The sequence below is a fragment of the Asterias rubens genome, chromosome 12, assembly GCF_902459465.1.
Source record: "Asterias rubens chromosome 12, eAstRub1.3, whole genome shotgun sequence".
Lineage (NCBI taxonomy): Eukaryota > Metazoa > Echinodermata > Asteroidea > Forcipulatida > Asteriidae > Asterias > Asterias rubens.
The window spans coordinates 145,392-168,195 of NC_047073.1; the positions used below are offsets into that span (position 1 = coordinate 145,392).

The 22,804-nt window shown below is 37.5% G+C and overlaps 2 protein-coding genes across 2 annotated transcripts in view; one reads left to right on the forward strand and one right to left on the reverse strand.

Annotated features, from left to right (window-relative positions):
- Window positions 1–22,412, reverse strand: part of LOC117297401 (translation initiation factor eIF-2B subunit beta-like) — a 30,646-nt gene extending 8,234 nt beyond the window's left edge. The window contains exons 1-2 of the mRNA XM_033780410.1: window positions 22,326–22,412; window positions 20,474–20,515 (exon numbers count right to left, since the gene is read on the reverse strand). The gene's annotated coding sequence lies outside the window, so the exon portion shown is untranslated. The remainder of the gene's footprint in view (window positions 1–20,473; window positions 20,516–22,325) is intronic.
- Window positions 471–15,863, forward strand: LOC117297400 (kelch-like ECH-associated protein 1B). Its single transcript, XM_033780408.1, has 5 exons — window positions 471–866; window positions 8,412–9,786; window positions 11,056–11,261; window positions 13,599–13,775; window positions 14,626–15,863. The coding sequence occupies exons 2-5, from the start codon at window positions 8,549–8,551 to the stop codon at window positions 14,805–14,807; spliced, it is 1,803 nt and encodes a 600-aa protein (XP_033636299.1). The 5' UTR covers window positions 471–866; window positions 8,412–8,548; the 3' UTR covers window positions 14,808–15,863.
- Window positions 22,413–22,804: the final 392 nt, after the last annotated feature.

A 22,804-nucleotide genomic window follows, 5' to 3' on the forward strand; every position in this document is an offset into this window, starting at 1 on the left:
AGAAAAGAGGGACGTACAAGCGCTTTCAAGTGTGTGCGACATTTTTGTGTAGTCTCGGTTCAAGATGAATCTTCAACCGATTGATTTGGTGTGCAATTGCTCTATGGTCAAACCAAAATAAACTTTTTGTAAATAACACACAATGCATGCAATGACGCAATTTTATTTTGTTCATATGAAAAACCGACGCAGTCAGAGGTGTAGAGAATGAAAAACCGAATCCACAAGTCTCCGGCCGGTGACGGGAATCGAAGGTTGGGGGGAGGGGGCATGCAAAGTTGTCTTTGTCCTTTCTCGGGAGGTCACCTCAGCTCCCCCGTCCGGACAATCGATCGCGAACAATAGTGTTTTGTTATCGTCCCACTCTCTCACACAGTACAAAACGACGTGAGGGCGGAAACAAGTTTAAGTTTTTTTTTTCAAGCATTCGTTTACGTCACATACATGCCAACAGAAATTGCTGATTCATCATCAAGGCAAACCACAACACCATACCGCACTAAGGTGCTTACTATTGTCTCCTCTCATTGATCCAATGTCTGGAGTTCTCTGATATCGGACCAATCAGATTGAGTCTTATTTACACTGTTTTATATTAGCGCCAGATCCATGTATTTTGTAGGAGGTCGAGTTTGTCGTGTATTTGATTGTACAGCTAGCTATGCTATTCATTGTGCAGCCAAGGTGATACTCTACTAAACTGTGTTGAAATTGAGGAAATCAAGGTATTACGTTCGCCAAATGTCAAGCAGTTATTTCTCAAGACCTTTCTCTTCTTTGGTAAAATCGTTGGAATGTCCATTCTCAAGATCAGACAGAGTTAAAAAGCTCATCGTAATTGTCTTAAAACTTTCAGAAAATATCCGGTAAGTAACTAATTCGTCCGCTTCGAATTGTTTATTTACAAATAAGCATAAATAATCAATTCAATGTTCTGATATTGATAAAACTGTTTTACTTTTAGTGTTATAGTATTTAAAATAATACACAATTGTTTAGTAGGATGGTATGATAATGTCAACTAAGAACTATATTGAGTGTTGTTGTCCCCTTGTACTATTCTAATCTAACTAAAAAAACTAGGCGTAGGAGGGAGGTACATTTTATCATTGATGATTCATTTACTTTCCCATCTCATTTCTTGATCCTTCTTCTATTCAATCTTCTAATCTAACCATCCATGGAGCATTTTTAACCTGTCATGAAGAAATAAAAACAAGATGTACATGTATGTACCTACACTCTAGAGTCTAATGTACACATCAATCATTAGTACACTACTGACCTGTAAACTAATCAACAACAAGACAGTGTGGAACTGTAGGGCTGTAGCCTTTAAAAAAGTTAAGGCCCCATGAACCTGGAATGACACTGACAGTGACTGTCATATTTTACGCATGAGGGGATTTTATCGTGACAAGTCAAGTGTTACTAACTTAGTTACTAACACAGTAGTAACACTTTAAAGCCTATGCAATGGGATTCTGCTTTTTTTTTTTTTCAGTCTTCCCAAATCCCAGGCAGTATTTTTGTTATTAAATTTAAATAAATAATGGATTGAGAATGTTGTCTGAATAATACCTAGAAGGGTATGCAGGTTCGTTCCGCTATCGTCTCTAGAGAGGAAAGCGTAACAAACAATAATACCTAGAAGGGTATGCAGGTTCGTTCCGCTATCGTCTCTAGAGAGGAGGAAAACGTAACAAACCTCATACATAGTTCTAGTAGTAGGTGTATACCATCCTTTCATTCATTCATATAATCAGTCAAAAACTGGCTGCATTAATGTATCATTGGTTCTCCAAGCAAAGTAACTTCCTGAACTCAGTGAAGCCCATTGGTGGCGCTCTTTTGACCTCCTGTTATATTATGGCTAAACGACTGTCGTTGTCTGAAACACATTAAATGCCCAGTGACACAGTTATATGTGGGTTTAATATACACTACACGTATGTAGTAAAATCCATACAGTGAGTAATGCGGTGCCCAGATGCTTCAAGAAAAAAAAGAAACAGAGAACCCCAAATTAAAATTTCTGTCCAAATAAATCTCGGTATGATGATATTCTAGGTTTTGTTTTTGTTTGATCATCCCAGGGGAAGAACTTTGAGCCATGCCAAAATTATAAAACTCTTCTATTTTTGATATGCACCCAGCCCCTTATCAATAAACCTCACCCCACCCTCCATAAACCTTTCTCGGCATCCACTCCAGATATTACAAAGTTCTGTTTTTTTTTATGATTATGAAGTTGACAGTTGAAAGAATTATAATGCGCATTTGGTGAAGCGAAGAGATGTTCGCCACAGTGGTCTAGCCCCATCTGTCATGATAAATATTGCTTTCTTCTTGAAAACACTGTTAAACCTGACTTGGTTTAAAGCCACTCCCGTGTCCTTTTTAATTCTTGTTAGCAAAGCTGAATAACCCCTGACATTTATCCAATAATGCAGTCAATACATACAGTACATCTCTCTGGAGAGACACTGTAATTAGGAATTATGTTCCTAAGCCTACAACTTTCCCTTTAAATCCTTGAGGCTTATGATAACCTGTGCCTAATTAATGAATAGAGATTTTGTGTTGGTGTGATGTGTTGGTCTAACTTTACGAAGGGCTAAGCACCAGGAACCCTCCAACTTAGTAATACCCCCCTTCCTTGACGTTAATCTTTTCTGGACTGAATAGGGGAGCGAGGGAGGGGGTTTTGTCAGGATAGCCATGACTCAGAGTGAGGCTGCATAATATTGGCTGTTCATCCCGATCCGTGGCTGTTACAGGGGTTTTGTGTTGTGGGACTTAAGAGGCAGCCAACTATTTATAGCAGTTAGAGTGATACCGCTCTGAGATGAACATTTATTGTACACCAATGTACATCCCTTATGTTCTTGTGCACCATGTATCCTTCCAACATGCCTGTACTATCAAGAGTCCATGTCAAATGTTTTTTCTATTTACAGGGAGTGATAATATTCTTCCTTCATTCAGATTTCCATTCCAATTTGTTGTGCCTTTGGCTGGGGCTTTATTGCACGGCCCAGCTCTGCCTGTTTTAAACAGCCGATTATGAACTTGTCACTACCATTTTTTTCCCCCTTATTATTGATAGTGGGTGTGGATGTACGTGCACAGTAACACATTTATCATCAGACTGGACTCGTGTTTACCCAGCCAGGGTTGGGAAAATTGGTCTTTTCATTGTAAGGTTGAATGGAAGGTCAACGAAGTGGACTTATCTTCCATTTGTACAATTTTCAAGTTAACTTTGAACTTTGTATTCCCAGAATGCGAATTGTATGCCGCTATTGTGTTGAACACTTACTAACGCCTTTAGTGTGGGTGGTTTGAACTGGTTGGACTGTCAATATGAGTCTAGAGCAGTTGAACAGAAATGGATTCATGGGAAGGCTGCTATATATCAGTTATCTTGAAACCCTCTTTTCAAAATCATTTTTATCTATATGGAACAATGGTCACTCATCACTTTTGCAATACATCAGAGGCAGTAAGAAATGCATTACTAATATGGTGTCTGCATAGACCATCTAGACTGTGTTGAGAATGGCTGTTAATAATTATCTCATTGATATGGGTTGGGTTTAGAAATAGAAGTGGTGCTACTGTGCAGTCTAACTGAACTCTGGAGCACCCCTGCTGGCCTCTCATTTACACAGTTATACAGTACAAGGTACACATTTGTGTAATTTTACTATATTACGGTTCATTATGAATTATATTAAATTTTACAAAGACATTTGTAATCGGTTTTGTGTACACATGTTTGGCCTGCATCCCTTGTGAAAGAATCAGTGACAAACAATATTTCACAAAATTGGTGACCAACATGGAATATGATCATGGGATTAAATTTTAAATAAGGGAATAAAGGGGTAGCGACGAGTTCTTCAACGACCGTTTAAAGCCGGCAGGGTCGGCGGACGTGTGATAAAGGCTCGCCTTTATCGCACGGCAATGACCCTGCAAGGCTTTAAACGGACGTTTAAGAACGAGTCACTACTCTTTTATTTCCATTCATAAATGCCCTTTTGTTAAAAAACGTTAAAAAATACAATTATAGACAATTGAAAATTCGAGGTTTGAAAGATTGTTTTCAAAAACTTTGTGAAGAATCTGTTTGATGCGCGTGGGTTGTGTGTACGCGTGCGCTTAGATTATGCGCTGTTACTATAGCTATGAATTGCCTTCCGCGTGATAATATTGTGCGCCCGACACGCGGAAGCCAGCTTGTTATAAACAGCTCCAGCTGGTCATTATTGAAGGTTTAAACACCCCCACGTGACGCGCTCTCCACCAATAGGAGTAGAGAAACTGTCTGGGGTATTTATGAATAAACAGTATAAAAGACATTTATGAAAAAGAAAAGGGGAAGTTACAAAGATAGTGACTGCTTTCAAATGGTAATTTATTACTTTAGCATATATTGTGAGCCTACACAAAATATGCAGAAGGAAATGCTTTGGGGGTTTTATGCTATTTGAATCATACATTGTGAATATATACAGAACACTGATAATGGTTTTGTCAACCATTGAATGATGTGTGTGCTCAGTCAACCCACACTTTTCACGCGGACTGCCTTCCACAATCTATTTATCCCAAGGGCTCATGGAAACAACTCTCTTTGACAAGTTTTTTTCTCAAAACAAGAATAGACGCGCTCTCATATTAAGAGTCGTGAAGCAATATGGATCAAGTTGCTACTACCGTACTACACTTTTTATAAAGCATTCCAGCAATGATTACTGATACTATTCCTTCAAATAATATTTTTGTTTACACTCAATGATTGAATTAGAGCTGTCTCTGGAGCCAACCTCATCACCTTTGCAGAGAAAATTTCTGCTGACGTTTGATATAGACTTAATTTGAAGCAGGAAATGGGCTTATTTCATTCATTAGCGCCAGAGGGATTTATTTTGGGATAGGAAATTAAAGGGGAAAGTTTCATTCAACAGGCCAGCGGAGCGGGAATAAATCTACACCACTTAACTCTTATGAAAAGTTAGATAGTAAGAATTCTGCTTAAACGTAGACGAGCCAAGTTCTATTTCAGTTACTCTCCTAGCTGTTTACTCTCCTATAGGCATACCCTAGGGACTTCTTTCTGTTCCTCAACCACACTAGGCTCAGCTTTTACTGCAGACTGTACATATTTCACCAACATCGATTGCAATTATCAATAGTTTTATTATCATCAGTAGACATCAGGTCTAAAGTAGTTAATGCGGGAGTGAAGGGTTCCAGTATGTTAAACGTTGCATTTGGTTAATTATTTAGTGAACTTGGCAACAAGTACTTGTATCTGACATGTTATTGTAGACGCAGCTCTAACCCTAAACTTAAATGTTGATAACATGATCTGTTTTGTTAAATACTGATAAAAAATGTCTCGACTGAAATAAAAAGAAATACCACAAACAACTAAAAAAGAGCACAATTGACACTGCAAAAGTGCCACACCTCTGCATGAATAACTACTTGACAATCAATTGTTTGAGTATTATAAAGAGTTTTATTTGAGAGGAATTTTTTCTATTGGAGTATCAAGTCACTGAGGGAAAAACTGGAGGCGTTTTAAAATAAATCACAACAAATAATGGTATGATTGTGCGTGAGGCAGTTTGAAGTGCACAGTACTGTCAGGGTGATAAACTATATCCACTGATGCTGAACTATGTCCAGGTCACGCATAGAAACATGTACCAACATAAAGCAAGAAAGTTCATTGAGCCTACAGTGTATTAATAACTAAATATGAAAGTAAAATCTAACGTCAAATTCTGTACAGTAAAACACCCACTGTGAGTGAAAGGGATCGGCAAAGAAAAAAATACTATAAAAATAAACACTAACAAATTGGCAAATATAGAAAACTAAATCTTGGCTTCATTGAAGAAAATCAACCCGGAACGCATTCTTTATGAATTTGAGAATTGTTGATGTTGACACTGTCAACCTACGGATACATAGTAATTTATTTGTTGAGCCTACAGCGTTAATTTTAAGTTAGTGGTCTGGATTTTAGAATAGGCTATTTATTACACGATAGAACCGTCTTGATCTTAAGCAGAGACTGGCCCTTAGCTGTGAGCGCCACACCTTAATAGGTAATGTTTGTGTAGGCTTCTCAACAACTTTTTTTGATACGCCCTCTTGGAGTATGTTTAATTATTGACACTGGGGTTCTTAATGGTGTTGGCTGTAACCCAGGTACGGTTACAATGTCAACATTTGGAGAGCTTAGTAAACACACAATAAATAAGTTAGTTTTAGCAAGCACGTCAAACTCAACGTGCAATTTAGATCTTGTTTTGTTATCTAGAAGATGTACGGGAATTTCATTGGTGCAAAGTCTGCTCAGTGTTTTGCAGTGTAAGCACCATATTTTATTTGAGGGTGACAGCCGTTTTATGGCAGGCTCACTGATTGATCGCACATGCAGCGCGCATGACCTCACATCAAGCCCCGTTCTTGCAGTGTAATGATGACAGGGAAACAAGCGAATCAGGAACGGAAGCCCGATTGCTACGTTCACAAGGTGCAGTGATTTCCTGAGCTTATTAGTCGCCAATTAGGGGCATGTCAACAACCGGGCAGTGAATGAGGGACATGGTCTGCACACTCATGCCCCTGTCTAGTGAGATTGCACTTACTATACTACAAACGGGTTGTCACAGCGCTAATTTACCATGCTGAACTCACTTGTTGGAGATCATAGCGTGTTTCCGCGATACACTCTCCCAACTTCTTAATAGGCTTCCAAGGCCTCCACTGTTAAAACCTCACCAGTCTTATAAGTTGAGACTTGGGAGTCCATCAGGTTAGTTCAAAGCAAACGTCAGTGAGTCGCCAACTGTACATCTGATGTGAGTGACCAGCCAGTAAGGAGGTGGTCTAGAATGGTCTGGAGGGGGGTCTGGTGCTCCTCAAAGACACGTTTGCTGTCCTGCTAATATTAACCAGAGCAATTGGATTATGATTGATTCTAAGCCAGCAGCTTTCCGGGATCTGTTTAGCTAATCTTCTATACATCCTCCTCTTCTCACCCTAAGTGTGAAACATCACATTTTTATGTGAGAATGGAAGGTTGTTTGGCCCATTATAGTCTTAACTCATATCCTGTGATAAATGTAAGTGTATTATCTCATTTTCTCTTCATTTGTTCTCTATTTTAACGCATGTGGATTCTTTAATTGCAGATGGAGGGGTGTATGCATCTAATAAGAATACACAGTATTCGTGTAAACTTGTCTCTTAATTTTGATGAAAAGAACTTCATTCAAATTGCTCTTTTTCAGACACATTGTACACTGTCTTTGTATCTTGGACTGAAGTTTTGAAGATGTCATAAAAACATTTTCAAAAACATGATTACATTGGAAATATGTTTTAATATGGATGGCTGCATTTTTGCATCCATGTGAATGGAAGCAATTTTTTATGAGCAATTTCATTTTGTAAGCTCAATGTGTAGGCGCCAACTTTGTACTTTCTTTTCACATTTTTGTACTACATATTTGTTATGGGTCATGGTTTGCACTTCTCCCACCAGTGGAGCTGAAAATCTCATCCAGTGATTGGTGTAAAAAAGAACAGAGCCATTGTGATTGGTTATCGCAGTGAATTTGGTTAATGGAAGCTTATTACACGTTGTGGGACATGCATGGCTAGGAATCAGTGATCAATTGAATGGTTTGGCAGTTAATAGTGACTCAGCTGAAATGATGGATTATTGTTAGGGTTTACGCTACTCATATGAAAGCTGTAGTGTAGAGTGCACGGTCACTTTGTCTGCTTGCTACGCAGTGGTTGTACAATGTAGCCAGGCTAGTGACATTGTAAATCACTACCATGACAACCCATTCATAATGCATAGTAAACTACTTTATCTCAGCCTGGTATTTCTACACGAGGCTTTGAAGTTGTAGTTTTTATCAGTGTATTCTGCATTGATGTCTGGTGTCCGGTGCTAGTAGTAGCATCATTTCGCTTCACACTGGCCAATTTTATTGTTTTAATGATGCTCAACAATGGCAAGTATTGTATTTGATAATTTGACAGATTGCTGTGCATTCCACAGCATGGTGTTCACATTACAGAAGCAATGAGCAGCGTGTTGTGGGCATGATAACCCCCTTGCAATAGGTGTGCAGTATTGACTAATGTCAGCTTATATCAGTTGGAGGTGCTGATATTCTTCTTCATTTGTATAAGAAGACAAAATCAATTTAAACTTTTGACTAGAGAGAGAGCAAAAGTAATTTGGGGGCAATAATTTTTAAATTTGACAACTATTGCTTGGTTTTGATATTGTGATGTACATGTATGCAGGATGATTGTTACTTTGAACAGCTTGTTTTAATTTCCGTATATGTTTTGTATTTCTACAGGTGATTTACCAGCAAGGAATTTGACAGCCCAGTATTCTCTGCGATGGGACTACACCCCCGTTTTATTCAAGATTCACTCAGGTGATGGAGTCACATTCATTAGACGTGCAACAAAGGATTATTATAGTTAGTATGAAATGGCATCCTCCATTATGCCCAGTTTAGAGACCAATGAAGGAGGGAAGATATCCCATAGAAGGACTAGTGGTGGCGGTATGACCTTCACGAGTGATCGACATCCACGCAACGCATTCTCTGTACTCAATGAGCTACGACAAAAGAAGGATCTATGTGACGTCCTGCTGGTTGTGGAAACAGTCAAATTCCATGCGCATAAGGTTGTACTGGCATCTTGTAGCCCCTACTTCAAGGCCATGTTCACAGGCGGCTATAAAGAATGCAGGAAAGGAATGATAGAGCTGAAAGATATTCATCCGTGTGTATTTTCATTAATTATAGAATTCATGTACACATCTGAGATTACAATTAATGAGCATAATGTTCTGACTGTGTTACCCAAAGCTGTTATGTATCAAATCACTGACGTGATTGAATGCTGTTGTACATTCTTAAAGGAAGAACTTGACCCGAGTAATTGTATAGGTATATCGGCCTATGCACAGCAACATGGATTGACATCGTTACATGCAGCGGCACGGGAATTCATCTGTCGAAAATTTTGTGAAGTTTCCAAGACGGAGGAGTTTATGAATCTAACTCTAGTCCAGTTAGTCGCTCTCATTAAACACGATAAGCTAAATGTATGGTGTGAATCTCAGGTTTATAACGCATGTTTACGATGGATACTACACAGTGAAGGAGAACGGAGGCCTTGCTTTGAGAAACTGCTCGGATGCGGAGGCATCCGATGTGAACATCTTACACCAGCATTTCTTAAGAAACAACTTGAGAGATGCGATTTCCTCAAAGGTGAACCCCGATGTAAAGACTTCCTGTCCAAGATCTTCCAGGAGCTGCGATTACATAAGATATGTAAGACGCCCAAAAGAAACCCTATCTCTGCATGTGTGATCTATACAGCAGGAGGATACCTACGCCAATCATTAGTCAATATGGAGTGTTATAACCCAGAAGATGACGTCTGGCATAAACTGGCTGATCTAATTGAACCACGTAGTGGTCTTAGTGCTGCTACCGTAGCAGGGATATTCTACGCCGTTGGAGGTAGGAATAACACTACTGAAGCCAACACAGACTCTAATAGGCTTGATGCCTACAATCCTTTAAAGAATCAATGGAAGACATTGGCACCAATGAATAAGCCAAGGAACAGAGTGGGTACAGCCGTGCTAGATGGTTTGTTGTATGCAATCGGTGGATCGGAAGGATGCAATAAACACAACTCAGCTGAAAGGTAGGGGTCTTAATAGGCACTGAATAATACAATTTTAGTGTCCACTTTCTGATAAAAAGACAGCATGTAAATACTATGCATTACCAGATTTCTGCGCCTTGAACACCCATCAGGGTGTATATGTGCGCATTACAAGTCTTATTATGATGATTTTATTATTATTACTGTATTAAGAAAATACATTATACAAAGCCACAAAAAGCAGTGTTCAACATCACATGCAATGTATCATCACAAAGGTTTCAGAACTACATGTGTTGGCACTTTGTAGAATTTGTTGTGAAAGAGCTTGCTGTACTCTTCCATAAACAATTGTCGTAGATATAAAGGACACTTGAACAAACAAACTCAAGGTTTTCATTTAATGGCGGCCATTTAGACAATTAAAATTCACTTCAAGTGGTCCGGCTGGCTAAGTTGGTGACAAAAAGCTCCCAAATCCCCCAACTAAGATTAGTGGATGATAGGTCAGGTGAATTGGGTCAATAGAATATCTGTACATGATGAGAATGACATTGTCGTCCTTCTAAGGATTACAGGCCTTGAAATTTGTTCTTGAAGGGGCGCAGCAATTTTTCCTCTAGTAATGGGCACTTCCATGAGAAACATTTTTAATTTGTATTGCACAGGGCACAATGACCGTGGGAGCCGTGTCTTTAATTTGTATTGCACAGGGCACAATGACCGTGGGAGCCGTGTCTTTAATTTGTATTGCACAGGGCACAATGACCGTGGGAGCCGTGTCTTTAATTTGTATTGCACAGGGCACAATGACCGTGGGAGCCGTGTCTTTAATTTGTATTGCACAGGGCACAATGACCGTGGGAGCCGTGTCTTTAATTTGTATTGCACAGGGCACAATGACCGTGGGAGCCGTGTCTTTAATTTGTATTGCACAGGGCACAATGACTGTGGGAGCCGTGTCTTTAATTTGTATTGCACAGGGCACAATGACCGTGGGAGCCGTGTCTTTAATTTGTATTGCACAGGGCACAATGACCGTGGGAGCCGTGTCTTTAATTTGTATTGCACAGGGCACAATGACTGTGGGAGCCGTGTCTTTAATTTGTATTGCACAGGGCACAATGACCGTGGGAGCCGTGTCTTTAATTCGAGGCCTGTTCGTATTCTCTACCACTGTATACAATGCTATTTACTGATATATAATATTCTCTACCACTATATACAATGCTATTTACTGATATATAATATTCTCTACCACTGTATACAATGCTATTTACTGATATATAATATTCTCTTCTACTACAGATACAACGCTGATGAAGATAAATGGACTATGATAGCTCCAATGCATACTAAACGTATCGGTGTTGGTTGTGCAGTAGTGAATAGACTCTTGTATGCTGTAGGGGGTTATGATGGTAATAACAGGCTGGATGGTGTAGAATGTTTCCACCCGGAGAATGACGAATGGACTGTAGTAGCGCCAATGAGTGCACGACGAAGTGGAGCAGGTTAGTACAACGCTATTTCTCTTTCCTTCAACCAGAAACCCCTCTCCCACGGGTGTGTCTTGGCCGAGCAGTTAAGAGCAGCAAATTCAAACTCTGGTGTTTCGTCCTTCAGATGGGGCGTAAAGTTGTTTGTTCTGTGTGTTGTGTAAGACACATAAAAGAACCCAGTGCACTTATCAGAGAAGGTGTTCGCCCCAGTGTTCCTGGTTTGATTGGCAGAATGTTGTCCCACAGAACCTTGTAAACCATTACTTAGTGCTATGTACAGGGAGTAGGTCTCATATTAAAAATGTAGTCCCATCCTTGCAGTGGAAAAATGCATGTTAAAGTACCTTGAGCATCACTGAGTGACCGATATGCACGCTGTATAAGAAGCCACTATTCATAATAATTATTACTACCAAAAAGAAAAAAAAAAAGAAACTATTACTAAACGCCTTGTTCAAAGTTAATGCCAGTGTGAAAGCAGAAAAACTTTGGACCTCATAATTCTGTACTCACAATGAAGGTTTTGCACATTTCAACTTGAGCTACACATTTTGTGGGAAGTGTTTTGTTGCAATAAACATTAACTCAGAAAACATTTATTTCATAAATGAAAACATGGGGTATTAGAATGAATAAAGTGTTGGATACTGTAGCCCACAGTATCATGTTTGGATTAAACAGGGTGTCTTTGAATGCCTGTTTGAACTTCTCACAGCTTTTTTTGTGCTAGATAATGATTAGTGTACAACAACTGCCGTTAATAAAGGAAACATGTTAAACCACTACACCTGCCTTAAAAGATTACTTCAACTTCAATCCTTATATAATCAGACAGTGAATCACAATGATATGAAAGATTGAGTACGTCTGTCAAGTCATTGGTTGCTCCATTGACACCACTAATTGGCCGTATCATCATGGCCAAGTGTACCATGTTGAAAAACTTCCTCCCTAGTCTATAGGGTTGAGACAAGACAGTGTTAACCTTGTACTTTGCTGAATCATGCATCATGGCTTGCAAATACTCCCCAACCCCCCTGGGGCATTGTCTGTTCGTAACAAAGGGCTTGGTGGTGTGTGGTGGAGATCTTATTTGCATATGCTGGGCTTGTAGACACACCCCTCCCCCTCCCACTAAGTTAAACATCAAGTATTATGATAGTAAATTTGACTTTTCACCATGTACCCGGTAGGCCTACTGCTTGAGAGTACTTTGAAATTAAATGACATGTAGACTTATATGGCCACACCTGGTCAGTGCATTGACGAAGACAGTGTATGTACCAGAAATAGTCCGCTTTGTGTGAAGGTTAGGGAGGTACATGGATGGGTATTTCCCGTTGTGTACACATTGTGTATTCGTGGCTTATTTACTCATACACACTTAACCTGTTATACTTTTATTTGACTTTTATTCTAGAGCTTTTTCTTGGTACATACATGTAGTAAAAGGCACTGGACACTATTGGTAATTACTCAAAATAATTGTTGGCATAAAAACTTAATTGGTAACGAGCAATAGCGAGTTGTTGATGGTATAAAACCTTGTAAGAAATGGCTCCCTCTGAAGGTGTCCAGTGCCTTTAATGATTGTTTCAAGAGTTAAAGGGCTCTGTGCATGTCTGTTGTACCATAGAGTAAGGAAAGCACATTATGTGAACAATAGTATGCACTGCAAAGTAACAATGTAATAAGAGGAAGGGCTGTACATGTATGTTTGATACAGCTTTCCTTACCTCAACTCCCCAATGGGCAGTTTGAGTTTTCTCATAAGACCGAGTCCATTCTTTACTAGTCAATTGAGTTGGTTACATGTCAGGATAAATGACATGAGTGGAAATTACTACTGACAGCTTAAGTAGTAGCCATTGTATGTACACAAACGCTTGTCTTATATGCTCAGTTTAATAATATCACTATGTAGTACTTCCTCCAATGATTTGTTTTTGCCCTGGCACTGATGTGTGTGGAATACGCATGTGTCCTCGGTGCTTTCTGAACGCTGCACCCATATATAAATAGAGACAGGCCTGTATGCTTCCATTTTTGAAAGTTCAAGGGCACCAAGGCATTTATTTCCTTCTGAAAGGGCACCCTATGAGGAAATTGTAAAGTTTCTACTGGAGCATTTCAAGGGCACCAAGGCAATGACCAGGAGGCATGAAGGCAATAGCCTTTGTTGCCTCCATAAAGTGTCAGGCCAGTAGAGACATCATATACATCCAAGCAGCATGGTTGTCAAATTGCAGGCTACACAATGACCAAAATATCTTCTAAACTTGTCTCCGAATGTCTTGTTTAATGTCTTAATTAATAAATTGTGTTTTTTTTGTATGATGTTACTTACAGGTGTGTGCAGCATCGGTAACTACCTGTATGCAGTGGGTGGATACGATGGAGTCAGTCAACTGAATAGTGTTGAACGCTATGATGTAGAGAGAGATACATGGGAATATGTTGCCTCTATGAACTCTAGACGTAGTGCTCTGAGTGTTGATGTCGTAGGAGGCAAGCTTTATGCGTTGGGTAGGTACCATTGCTAGATTCAAACCCATAGAGTTTTATACTGTAAGAACTAGAGAGCGCACTGGTGATTGTGCGTGCACAAATGCGACAGGACCGCACGGAGACTCGCGCGCCATTTTGTAAGAATGTTGTACGCGCGTTGATAACAAAGTATGGTGTGTGTTATGATAACGTTATTCAATGATGTTTTGTCAACTTACAAAATGGCCGGACACAGGGCTGCACACCGGGTTGCATATTTAGACCAGTGCGCCCTCTAGTTCGTATATAACTAAATGATTCAAATCTGATTGAACTGATGCTGAAGTTCCTCCGGCTTATCAGAGCCAATTGACGCAATAGGGATTGTTCTATAAAGTACAGTAGAATGTATTGAACATTTCATGCATTATACTCATACCATCAACTGGTCCTAGCCTCTGTAATTGTGTACACACATTGTTCTTGCCACGCATAGTTTCCAATGACGTGTGCCACTTGTTCCTGCTTTGATGGTTGCTTCATGTCTTAGTTGCACGAAACTTCAAGATCCTTTACTTTAAAGCAATGATTCAACCCCGAAAGATTTGTATCTGACAAAATGTGGTTAGTTCAAAGACATTTCTTCATAATGAGAAGGAAGAATCAAGTAATTGATGAAAACATTCTTGAAACCATAGGCATTGAAACAACCCACGGTGCCCTGAGCAGTTGCTGTGGTGCCCTTTGCAAAGTTCCAATACAAAGATACACTTTCCTCAAATAAGTGCCTCTTACCACAGGGGAAAATGCTGTGGCCTTTAAGAGCAAAGTTTAAGGCCTAACACCAGATATTACTTCTAATGGTTCCATTTTTTCTTGTTTGATTCAGGCGGTTATGATGGACAAGACTTCTTAGCGTCAGTCGAATGTTTTGATCCTGAAACCAATAAATGGACAATAACTACAAACATGAGTAGTGGACGAAGTGGAGCTGGGGTAGCTGTAGGTATGGAACCATGCAGAACATGTGGGAACAATAATCCATGTAGAGCATTAACACCTTCAAACTGATGGAACCCATCTATAGTGACTACAGTCCAAGAGCATGGTGCAAGGCATTCACAAAGTAACAGGGGGCTGCAGAATAAAGGACTCATCTGGAGTGACTACAGACCTAGATCATGTACAAAGCATTCACACAGTAACTGTGGGCTGCAGAACACATAGGACTCATCTGGAGTGACTACAGACCTAGATCATGTACAAAGCATTCACACAGTAACTGTGGGCTGCAGAACACATAGGACTCATATGTAGTGACTACAGACCTAGATCATTTCGGAGCATTCACACAGTTACTGGGGCTGCAGAATATAGGACCCATCTGGAGTGACTACAGACCAAGAGCATGGTGCAAAGCATCACACAGTAACTTAGGGACAATCTGTAGCAACTACAGACCAAGATCGTGTACACAGTAAGCTAGCGGCTACAGATCATGCAAGTGTAATCTCCTCAGTACCCCAAGCGGCTGCAGACCACACAGTGGCTACAGACCTTCCTCATTAAGCTGCAGACCATGTTGTGGCTACATACCTTGTACATGAAGAGTCTCTTCTCAGAGAAGATATGGACTAATTTAGATACATACGTTAAATGTGTAAAGCATCATTCTTGATAAAGATCCAAAGTTGCTTGAACATTCTTAGTCAACTTCACAAGAACTGTCCGCTGGTATCAATACTGAATAGCTTGACAGGAAATCAACGGTTGGAAACAAGGGCATCAACATCTCAAAGATGGTCCATGGATGACAGAGTTCTGTATTTAATGTATTCAGTATTATAGCTCATGTTTCATGTTGGTTGCAAGAGAGGTCTTTGGACAAGTCTTGCTATTTTAACTTGTTCATTTTCAAGTTCAAATGCAAATGACTAACTACCTTTAAGAAGATTTTAAAGTCAATGGCAAACATATTGCATCGTATATTGTTTTGTGTGAAGTACATGTATGGTGTATACAGATCTGCAACAAATTTAGTATCATTTCATAAACTTTAAGGCACTGGACACCTTTGGTAAGTGTCAAAGACCAGTCTTCTCACTTGGTGTATCTTAACATGCATAAAATAAGAAACATGTGAAAATTTGAACTCAATTGGTTGACAAAGTTTTGAGAGAATGTTGGAAGAAAAAACACAGTTGTCGCACAAGTTGTGTACTTTCAGATGCTTGAATTCGAGACCTCAGCTGAGGTCTCAAATTAAATTCAAATATTTTAGTAAGAAGTTACTTCTTTTTCAAAAACAATTGCATTTTTATGCTAACAACTATTTTGAGTAATAACCAATATTGTCCAGTGCCTTTAAAATTCCTGCTATTGTTTTCTGTTGAGTAAGTCAGAGACATGTATGGGTCCCTGGGTATAAAATGTGGCTGATTTTTTTCACAAGAATTCAGATTTATCAACTGTTATAGATAGGGATTCACTGCAGGTTTTATTTATCTGGATTTTTTTCGCAAAACAATCGAGGTGCAATATTTGAAAATAAGTTTATTGTTCTGTAAAATTATATGTTGGTTATTCTTGTGCTTTTTGGTGAGACCTTTGTTTCTCTTAGTTCTATTATCTTGAAACTGATTTGTATTAATGGCTGAAGGTTTTGAATCTTTGACTTTCCTAAGTGATGGAATATTTGCTAGGATCAGTGACCACTGCAAATTGGTAACTCGGCGCAAACTTGCTTTGAATTTGGACAAACAATGGTCAAAAAATGTATGCATCCCAGATTCTCATTTGAGAATTATTTGATGTTTCATCTTGCTATGCAAATGAGTACACTCTTTGAGACAACATGCATTACCTTTTCGTGAATGATGTTTAATTTTTATTTCAAATCAAGAGCAGATGTCCATTTCTAACAATTTTGCAACACATTGTCAATGATAATACAATCTTGTCTTGTATTTCTTTTTTCAAAAGTAGATTGAGACAAGTCAAATTGTATCAGTTGAGATGTAATTTAAGAATCAATTCATCGTTTCTGACCTGCAGAGAAGTTGTTTTTGTAGTCCAATATCTTGTGATATGTTTTGCTTGAGGGTGCTAAGTTTTTGTTACAAGGGTGAGTGTAAATAATTATGAGAGACAAAAGGCACACACTTTAATGGTTTTAGTACATTTGAATTCCTTAAACATATAATACATACAGTATGTATTAATATCTAATTCATTGAATAGCTAGAATGATGCAAAACTGACAAAGAATCCCAACTTGAAGTTGATATGTGCTTTGGATACTTTGTTGAAGATAGTTAGCTTTACACATTGTAGGGGTTTGAGCAGAATAGTTAAAGGTTGACAGCTGGTCTTTATACATTGTAACAAAATTAAAGCCCAGTTCATACTTCCTACGAAGGTGGATGCTATACAAATTTTGACGTCACATCTGACGCCAGAAATTCGCAACTTCTGTTAAACACAGGGAACATCAATATATCCCAGGGGCTATAACAAAGAGAAGGCTACAGTTAGGAAACTGTCAACTGCTAGAGAGAGGACATGAATACTTAAAGAAGCAAATGAAGCAACTTTCTACTGTACTATGATTGGTGAATCAATGGCAACAAGGTTGTAATAATAACCTATGGTCCCCTACCAGACCCTGTGTAATGCACTGTTCTAACTTGGTTTATAGCAGTACCTTCAGCTGTATGTAAATTTTGCCGGGGAAAAATAAATTATCACGCGTTTGTGGATTACTTAAAAACTGTGTTTCATATTAAAACTGTCCTTGAGAATCATTTGATTGTGTGCATAGAAGTGCTACATTTATCCACTGTTGATTATTGTCTCTGTTGCATTATCTGAATCAGATCTTTGGTATCGTGTATAATCATGTAACAGGCAGATCAAAGAATGCAATTATCAATTCATTGTATCGATTTCAACACTTAAATTGATCATCTAAAACTATAACTCTTAAGTTGTAACAAATACAATAACCATTACAGTTTAAACAAAAATAATCTCATCCCGCAGTTAAAGAAAAAGAAAATACATCACGATAGGACAAGAAGGGAGCACAAGAAGTATCAAGACCTTATTAGAAAGTACACACTGAGAAGTCAGGTTTTAATAAGTCTAACGATGCAGCTGTTAATTAATAGAAAACATGTTGATATTTTGTGAATGCTCTAGAAAATTGCAAGCATTTAGGTTTTGTTTTCAATTTTTACTTATTATGTTTTGATTTTGTTGTTGTGTTTTGTCTTGCATCGTAAAAAGAAAAGATAAAAACTAGAGAATTTATTATACCTCATTGGATGACCAATCCATGTATACTTGCTGTAAGATAGTTTTATAATTATACAAAGTTTATTTGTGAATATACAAATATGCCTTGTAAGAATGCTTGCCCACTGTTAACCCTGATGCTACTAGTGTCATTGTAAATATATACAAACATTGCTAAAGAATGGTTTTGATATGTTCTTGCTATTTAACTGTAAAGCTTATTAGTGTGTGAGGGAGGGAGGGTAAATTGATGTTTTGTTTTTTACTCAAGTGAATAGATTGGCATTTTCTTGAGTAATTTTATTTTGATTGAGATCTATAGGTGTTGGGATCAAAGGAAAGGTACACTAAAATAATCTAAGGGATATTTATTCTTCAGATTTCAAATACTTGAATTAACTTACAAGCTGTATTGTTGGAATCAATGACAACATGTTAAATTGTATATTAGTTGTATATTTTTGTGTGAAAACAAGCCCATAGGACTAGGTTTTTTACATTGGATATGGGTTGTCAACTTAATTAAAACCAAGTGTTATTTTGGTCTAATAAATCAGTATTTTATGGAAACTGCTTGTATTGGCAAGTATCCTTTGCCTTGAGTAGACTTTGGAATCGGTGTAAATAGTGTCAATAGTAATATGTGTATATTGATGAAATGTTTAGTAAGAGACCAGCCGCTGTCTACGTTTATATCTACATATATACTGTCATCCCGCCTGTTCAAATTCACAGTGAAGAGCAAATAACCTAATCAATTCTTATCTAAATTCTGACTAACGTGGGATTAACATCATATGAAATCCCTTCTGCAAATGAATATACAGACAAAGGCTCAATCAGTGAAGTCATGTGACCTAAAGACATGTGATCTGAATCACTAAATCATGCATAAATTTTCAAACTCAACATTAAAATAAGTTTGAGTGGCTAATGAACTACTCTGTAATGGGAACCACCATGCGCTCATAGTAGCATTGCGGTGGACTCTTTCAAATAATACTTGAAGAAAAATACCATCATATATAACATTTAGCATTAATAATATTTTACCTTCGTCATCCTAACACCATTCAAGTCTTGTTCCCTTTTCGAAACAGTGATATTGAATGGTGATTCTAATATTATTTAACGGGACCAGAATATTTTTTCTCCAAGTCTGTTTTGGTTCACAAGCCATGTCTGAATTGACAGTTTCGGCAGTGGTCTAAAATGTACACACAGTGAGTGACTCCAAAAATGTGGAAATTGTAGACATTTTGCTGATGTGCATTCTGTGGCTACAATGAGTCAACTGGCATTATCAACTGACATAGTTAAACTATGGGTAATAATCTTAGATAGATTTCGCATAAGGTGTTTATTTTGTTAACTTTTGTGAAAAGTAATCTATCCGTAACATGGTTTTGTGAACAATTTCATGGGGGGGGGGGGGGGGTAGGCAAGCAGGTGTTTATTGTTTTGCACATTTTTTTTTTGGGAGGGGGTGAGGGTTGTGCCACTGTTGGTCAATTATGTTACATCAGCTTATAGAGGCTAGACTTGTTAAAGTCTGTCTGTAATTAATTATTGCCAATGATTATGTTGGTTGTGTGGTGCTTTTAATTAGCCACCACGTATCATAATAATAAACAAAAACCCAGAATTTATGATTTTTTGTTTAGATTTGTGTTTGTTTGTTTCAGAAAGTTCCAAGTAGGGCAGTCAATCCAGCCATAGTTGACAACTTCCCATTAGTTTTCTCTGTAGGGACATTTGTGTGATATGCTTTCTTAATTAATTAGTCCATTTTTTTTTAAGGAATTCATTTTTGTTTTAAAAAGTCATCTGTTTTGTGATTCTAAATCTAGGTTTTTGTGATAAAGTAACAAAAACCAATAGTTTCAGGTTACACTTTTCTTGCCAAAGATCTATGTCAAGTCAATCTATCAATTGCAACTTCATAAGGATAGGGCCCAATTTCATGTAAAATGATTCAATACAAAAAAAACAAGAATCGCAGCTAAAAGCTAAATTACTCATGGTTTACAATAATTAACACAACAACTAAGAAGAAAAAGCAAATATTAACTAAAAAACAAAGATTTACGAAGAGCATTTTTTTACGAGAGCTGCATTAGCAGAAAATATTGCTTAACAAATTTTTGCTAAGCAACTTAAAATAAGCAGGATACCCTGTAACCAGTCACTTGTTGTTTGAAATAAGTAATCTTGTTGGTAACCTCAACATGGTAAGCATAATTTGGTTGCGCTTAGCAGGTTTTTGTGACTAAGATGAGAGATTGTATTTATTTATTTTATTTTGATCCTTCAAGCAATTTTATACCAAGAAGAGGCCGTTCAGTTAAGGAGCAAAAAAATAATTATATTCAAAGCCAGAACCATATAATAACCGATAAGCATAAAATGTAGTCGAGAAGAAAACAAAAGTGGTAATTTACCTTCACTGCCAAGGACTCTTTAAATCACACTTCCAGCTCCATCTGCAAATAAATAATATTATATTTTTTATTAGTATTGATACGTTTTTTTAAAAGAAAATTAAAGCTTCACAGCCTAAAAAAAGGGTGAATTGAGTCTTACATTTACATCATTAAAAAAAGTAAAATTAAATTATATTGAATTAAATATAAAAGGTACAAAAATAAGAGAATTTAAAATTGTTTTGAAACCAAAATACGTGGATATTAGTGTTATAACACAATGCCACAAAGGGTTGAAAGGTATAACAAAGATTATGTGACATATAAAATTAGTTGGTAAAAATAATGTGGACTTAAACATGTTGAAGAAGAGTTATTGAATGTTCAAGATTTTGAATAAAGTTTTAAGTTTACTGTCCATTGTTCAATATCTAAAAGTGAATTAATCTTTGAAGTTTAGTGTGACGTCCAAAACTATTCAATAAAGTTGAATAACTTTTGAAGTTTGGCAAAAAAGTATGTTTTAATAACCTGTAAACTAAAACATGCTTATATTTGTTATCCCTTTACCCAAACCTATCGGGGCTCCAGTGACAATAACATAATCTCGGACAATTGCTATTATTATTATTTCATTTATGGACCACGTTTACTTTTATATAAATATTGACTAAGTTTCAGGTTCGATTTTATGCGGGGTGGGTGGGGGGGGGGCAAGGGGAAGGCAATGAAACAATATCGTTTCACTCTACCCTTGAAATTTTGTCAATAACAATTTTGGTGAAAAATTATATCGTTATTAAAAAACAATAAATGTCGGCGTCTAAAAAGTGAAATGTCTAGGTTCAGGTTATAAGACAAATCCCCAGGACAGAAGAAGTTCCCCCGTCGACACATTGGATAAAATAACAAAAAAGAATGAATAATATATAAAATAAAGGCTTCAATGTTACATTATTATTATCTAAATATTTATTAATCCTAATGAATCCAATAAGACCCGTAGGCCTACCCCCTATTAATATTTTTTGTTGCAAAAATGTTCGGCAAAATTTGTACAAAGTTTGACTTTTTCCTCTAAAACGGCGAAAGTCTTCTGCCATTGTTATAAGTTTTGAAATATAATAACTTTACGCCATAATTTAGTAATAAAGAAATTTCTTGTAACTCGAGAAACGTAGTATAGTTTGGAAAATTTAGTGTTTTTAAACAAATAAATTTATGATAGGCCTACAGTAGGCCTACTCCGATATTGAATAGTATCAGCAATGCATCCTTTGTCCTTGGGAGAGTATGATGAAATGCTGCCCGTAAAGGTCCACGTGATTAGTCAAATTCAGGCTTGATTTTAGACTCATTGGTTTTGCCCTAAAGGACAAATCTTAATCTGAATTAGATAAGAATGATCTTTAAATAATAGTAAATTTGCGGGTACAACAATTCTCGGTCCAATTCTCATTTAAGGGATTCACTCTGAAAAGAGCCGATTTTGTCTAATTGACGTTTGGAACAGTTTACTAGTCTTCAGAAATACAGTCGGCAAAAAATCCTTTTGGGAACATCACTAACTTAAAAAGATTAAGAAGATAATGAAGAAATGCAAGATTTGTATATCCGAGGTAAAACCCCTATAGAGAAAACCCACGCAATCAGGTAGGGACTGAACAAACACAACCCACATGCAAGGCTCCGGTTCGCCGGGAATCGAACCGGGGCCCACCGCGTTGAAAGACGGGGCCAAAACCATGGAGCAAACACGACTGAGATTAAGTAACATACAAAAAAATTCCCCGGGCAGTATTAAACAAAATTGTGTGTTCTTTATTGGTAAATATTTATTGTAAATAAAAAGAAAATTCATGTCACTTACCGAAGGTATAAGGACGTAGTGGAAACACGTTGTCCAGCCATGCGTTGTCCTGACATGGTCAGTCGGTACACCGTCAACAAGACCGCGCCCCATTTTAAAGTAGTTCAGGCGCCCTATTATTCGCAACATTCTTACGCCGCACAATACAAGTAGTTATAAGACTCTACAATGATGAAGCGGACCAAATAGTGTTGGATTTTTGTTGGTAAAAAACAAAAACAAAACTCCATTTATAAACTATAAAACGCCATTGTCTCAAAAGAGGTAGTACTTCTCTGGTCAGCCTAATTACAAACAAATCAAATCAAAAATTTGGGTCAAAAAAATCACTTATTTGGGATATAATAATTTTGGTTAATTGTTTTAATTTGTTGTAAGTCAATATTTAGTTCTAAAACTCCATTGTCTTAAAAAAGGTAGTGCACCCCTCTTGTCATTTAAAAATATATAAAAATAAAAAATAATCAAATACAAAATGT